Raw genomic sequence first — 5,000 nt, forward strand, 5'->3', positions numbered from 1 at the left:
GTCCTCCTCTACGGACCGCCGTGAGCACGGCCGCCCAGAACGGGGGTCTCCAGAAACCCACGCCGACCACCTTCCCGGGCGACCCCTCCGCGTGGTACCTTCCGAACGCTCGCTCGCTCGCTCGCTCGGCCCGACGACGGGCTCATCCCGGGGGGCCCCTGCCGCTTCCCCTCAGCGGCCTCCGGGCCTACCTTCCCCGTAAACCGAGCGCGGGGACCGCGAGGCGCCGACCGGGACTCTCCCCAACTCCGTGCCGACCTCCTTGGAGCCCTTTCCCGCTCGAGCGCCGCGAATCCGGCCCCATCGAGACTCCCGCGGAGCTGCTTCCTCCGGGCCTAGCGCCTCCGTTGAAGCGGCGCTGCGAACGGCACTCGCCGGCGCGCCTCCGGGTCAGCCTTCGCACGTCGCAGCGTCAGTCGGCCGGAGCGGCTCTCTCCCGGACTCCACGCCGACCTCCTGGTGCCCGTCTCCGTCTTGCACTGGCGAGCCGTCGCTCCTGGGGACGCCGGCAGCGTGAGGGGACGACATCCGTCTCTCTCCGGCCGCAACCCACGCCGACCTCCTGAAAGCCCTTCTCCGTCGAGCACTGCCGAGACGTCGCTGCTACCTCGTGCCGCGTGCCTTCCAGACGTCTTCCAAGGGGCGTCCTCCGGCTCTGCCTTTCCACGGCCGCGTGAGGCGGCGACCGGCTCTCTGCCGGAATCCACGACGGCCTCCTGGAGCCCTTCTCCTTCTCGCACTGACGAGCCGTGGCTCCGGCGGACGCTGGGAGCGAGAGGCGGCGACCGGCTATTTCCCGAAAACCGTCGGCGACCTGCCGGAACCCTTCGCGGCCGACCTCCGGCGATCCGTCACCCCTACCTGGCGGGGCTTCCGCACGACCGCTCGGCCCGACGTCGGGCGCCTCCGTCAGGCGAGGGGCTCGTCCAGGGGATCCTGCCGCTTGCCCATGAACCCGCAGGCGCACGCCCCGGCCGTCCGAGCGCGGGGACAGCGAGGCGCCGACCGGGACTCTCCCGAAATCCACGCCGACCTCCTGGAGCCCTTTCCGGGCGAGCTCCGCGAATCCGTCCCCATCCAGACTTCCGTACCCTCCTCCGACCGCCTTCGGTAGAGCGGGGCTCTGCCCCAGGACTCTGGCCATACGTACCACCCACGCCACCCCCAGCACCTTTCCCGCAGCTGCCTCCAGGTCCACCCTCACCCTCACCCTCTAACCCTCACCCTCTAACTCTCACCCTCCAGGTCTACCGGGGGGGGGGGGGGGGGAGAGGGGGCAGCTAGCCTCCTGTTCGACTCGCCGCCCCCTGCGTGCGTGCGCGCGTGCGGATCAGCGCTCCGCCGGGGACTCCGCCACCGCCTCGTTGGTGCATGTGAGCAAGTATTTGTTTTACAAAGGAACTCTGTCCGTGAAGGGTTAATAGCCACAGAAGCTAAGATAAGCATCAGGTGCGATTAATTAAGGTTGGGAACACGCCCGCCGAGTCATCCTGAGTGCTGGAGCGATGAGAGAAGGAAAGCAGCGCAGGGTTAAGGGGTGCAGATGCTCTCCGTATCTCTCCAAACACCCGCGGAGCGCTCGCTGTCTGAGTTAAACGCCGCAAGTCTGATGACGAAGGCGCACGGAACCTCTGGCTGTGCTGCTGTAGAAATCCTGTATATAGACTTTGGACTGCATTGTATCAAGCGTTTGCTGTTCTCTTCTGTTTACTTTGTGCAACGTCTGAGTAAACGACTGCTTATAGCACTAACACGTGTATCCAGCCTCTTGGTGCGAAAGAGGGGTCCAGAATAACCCGATCACGCCTTCCTCCTTTTCTCCTCTCCTTCCCACACGCACGCACGCACCCCCCCCCCCCCCCGCCGCCGCGAGCGGCCACCAGGTCCGGGTTCGTGGAGAAGCCTCCAGGTCTCCCGTCGGATGTTACCCCTGCTTTAAACAGGGGACTGGGTCTTTCATGACGCCCGGGGGTGGGGGGTGGGGGGTGGGGGGAGGCTTCTACACGGGGGGGGGGGGGGCATGCCGTGAGAGAACGAAGCTGTGGGCCGCCATCGGGGCCGTTCCGGGGGAAAGAGGCAAAAATGCAGATGATGTATCTATCTTGGTAAATGATAAACAGGAAATAGAAATAATCAGAGATTTGTTTGAACAGTTTGGTCAGGCTTCTGGTGGTCATTTAAATATGCAAAAGAGTTTTATGATATCGCCCAATAACATTAAGGGAAATATACAAGTAATGCCACTGGAACATCTGATTAGTAATAATAATAAAAATGAAGCAATACATTCAGAAGCTGAGGAAGGGCAAATTCAAACACATGTTAAATTATTAGGAATTTATTTTGCAGTCAAATGGGAAGGGTGGGAATATAATTGGAACATGTGGAGAGATCAAGTCAAAGAAAAAATACAAATGCGGCCAAAAATGGCATCTTTCTATTTATCGGAAAGCCATGTACGTTAGTACGTACTTGGTACCGGTAGTAGGTAATTTGGCAGCTGTCTACCCACCACCTGAAAGGATCGTTAAAGAGATTTATAAAATGGCATTTAAGTTTCTATGGGGAACGGCTAATTTCCCCCTTGCAAGAGCAGAGGCGTACAAATCTGTAGCACAGGGTGGTCTAAATTTTACAGCAATTGGTTTCAAATTTTTAGCAATTTTTGTTAGTCATAATTTTGGGAAGTGGGCAGAGGTAGAAAGAAAAGAATTGGCACCTCATTTTTGGTTGGTGGCTTTTGCCAAACACCGGAGAATTAAAGATTGGGCCAAAATATGGTGGGAAGAAAGATAAGGTCAATTATAAAATCACACCATCGCTGAAGTGTTTTGGACCTGATTATTTGATTGAAATGTACAGTAATGTAAGAGAATGGAAATTAAGGGCAAGCATCATAAAAATGGAAAGGTGTGAACCAAAAGTGAAGAGAAAGAAAATGTATAGGAATTTATTAGAAGTAAATAGTTTTCAGCCGGAATGTGAAAAGAATGTAAAAAGGGGAAATTTATCCATGTATTTAAAAGAGCCTGTACACCAGATGGAATTCTTGAAAGATCAAAGAATTCCTTATAAACTATGGGACATCAGATGGAAGTTTTTTCATCAGATTTATAGCGTGCAAGCAAATACGCCGTGGCTAGCCAATGTTAACCAAGCTTGTCCACGATTAAGGTGTCAGGAAGAAGCTGTAAGAACAGGGCAGACACAAAAAGAAACCGTTCCACATTTTGTTAAAGACTGTGTATCTGCGAAAGAGACGTGGACTATAATTGCTAAAACTCTGGATTGGCCAGACCTTTTGAGGGAAAACTATTGTTTCGGGAGCGGAACCGGAAAAAGGAATTCAAGGCCCGAGAGAAAGAAAAGGAGTGAAAAGACCTAGAAATAAAAACAACGTAGTGAATAATTACTGGAAGGTACCCTGGACAACGATAAGAATTGTCAATTTATTTGTTCTAAGTATCTTATGTTGGCAACGGTTAAAAGAAAGTAAGACTCAGAACATATGCAGTTCCGGAAGTACGATTAGGACGATATTATCAGAAATAAGAGAACTGAGTTCATTTGAAAAAGAAAAATTGCCGCATGAGAAGCGGAGAAAATTCTGGCCGTGGACATCAGAGTCGACCCCTCCTATAACACAGAGCTGAGCTGAGATGAATATTTTGTGTTAGTGTTAGGTTAGTTAGGAAAAGTATGTGTATTAGCTAGATGCGTTATTCTGAGAGTGGCGATATTGTTACGTGTTTTCGCGTGCGGGATGTGACCAGTAGTATGAATAATTTTAATAAAAAACCTTACCTAAAAAAAGAAAAAAATCTTCCCTAAGCCGAAGCCTGTTTGCAAGGAGGAAGGACGTGGTTTTCCGGAGCTCCTGCGAAGGGCTTGGGTGAGCGCTAGGGTTGCCAGGTTCAATCCCTGAGACTGATCCTGTCATCTTCAGGAGAAAAGAAAGTCAGCCAAGTGCAGGTGGTTCTTGCAACCTTGTAATGGAAAAAAAACCACAAGGCGGAATTCTCCCTTCCCTCGGCACAACTTTTAAAGATACAGAAGATCTCTTAGAGGCTGGGCCTGGCAACCAAGAGGTCTTTTGTATCTTTAAAAATTGTGCAGGGAGAATTCCACCTTGCGGTTTTTCCAATTACAGGGTTGCAAGAACACCTGCACTTGGCTGACTTTCTCTTCTCCTAAAGATACAGGATCGGTCTCAGGGATTGAACCTGGCAACCCTAGTGAGCGCGGTTTTAACCCCCTTCGGGGGGGGGTTGAATTTCTTCAAAAATAGTATCTGGACGTTCCTAAGACTGTGGGGATTCTTTTGAGACCACTTGTGTATTTGGGGGACGTACGGGTGGGGTGGGGGAGCTGTAGGTTTCCCCCCCCCCCCTCCCTCCCCAACGAGGCCTACTGATCCCAAACAAACCTCCCCCCGGCTGGGGGAGGGAAGGACTTCAAAATGGAGGCCAAACAGCTCATAGAAATAGATAGAAAGCTCAAACAAGAGCTTCGCCAGAGAAAAGGAGAGAGAGTTAAAAAGAAAGAACTCCCTCCAAAAGGTGAAGGCCAACTGGGGAGTTGGGAGGAGAAAGAAGAACCTCCAAACAGGATTGGAGTGCAAGCTGGAGCCTCTTTATCCAGCAACCTCGTTAAGATTCTTCAGTTTGTACGGAAGACAGAGTCGCCTAAGCCTACAGTACAGTATATTACAGAGGAAAAGTCAGGAGAAAAGAAAGAAGTTATACAAGAGCAGATAAAAACGACAGATGAGATGAAAGAAATGAATTTAGAAATGCAAGATGTATTATACAATCTCTGGAATCTTTAAGAGATAACGGGGTAGGTAACGCATGGATTTTCTTACAAGTCTCTAAGTTTGTTTGATTTCCCTTTAGGAATTCTATTGTATTCCCAGGGTTGCATTGCAACGTCTGCAGGCTTTGTAGAGGAAAAAGCAAGCACGCAAAAAGCAAGCATGCGAAAAGAGAGTAAAGCAAACC

General features: G+C 51.6%; 1 protein-coding gene across 1 annotated transcript in view; it reads left to right on the forward strand.

Moving 5' to 3' along the window:
• The window catches only part of LOC133375316 (collagen alpha-1(I) chain-like), an 8,799-nt gene that overhangs the window by 1,276 nt on the left and 2,523 nt on the right, over positions 1-5,000 (forward strand). The window contains exons 2-3 of the mRNA XM_061606942.1: positions 1-513; positions 570-1,110. The exon at positions 1-513 is cut by the window's left edge and continues 986 nt beyond it. Coding sequence (XP_061462926.1) covers positions 1-513; positions 570-1,110 — 1,054 coding nt within the window. The remainder of the gene's footprint in view (positions 514-569; positions 1,111-5,000) is intronic.

Source organism: Rhineura floridana, unplaced genomic scaffold (genome assembly GCF_030035675.1).
Source record: "Rhineura floridana isolate rRhiFlo1 unplaced genomic scaffold, rRhiFlo1.hap2 scaffold_22, whole genome shotgun sequence".
NCBI lineage: Eukaryota > Metazoa > Chordata > Lepidosauria > Squamata > Rhineuridae > Rhineura > Rhineura floridana.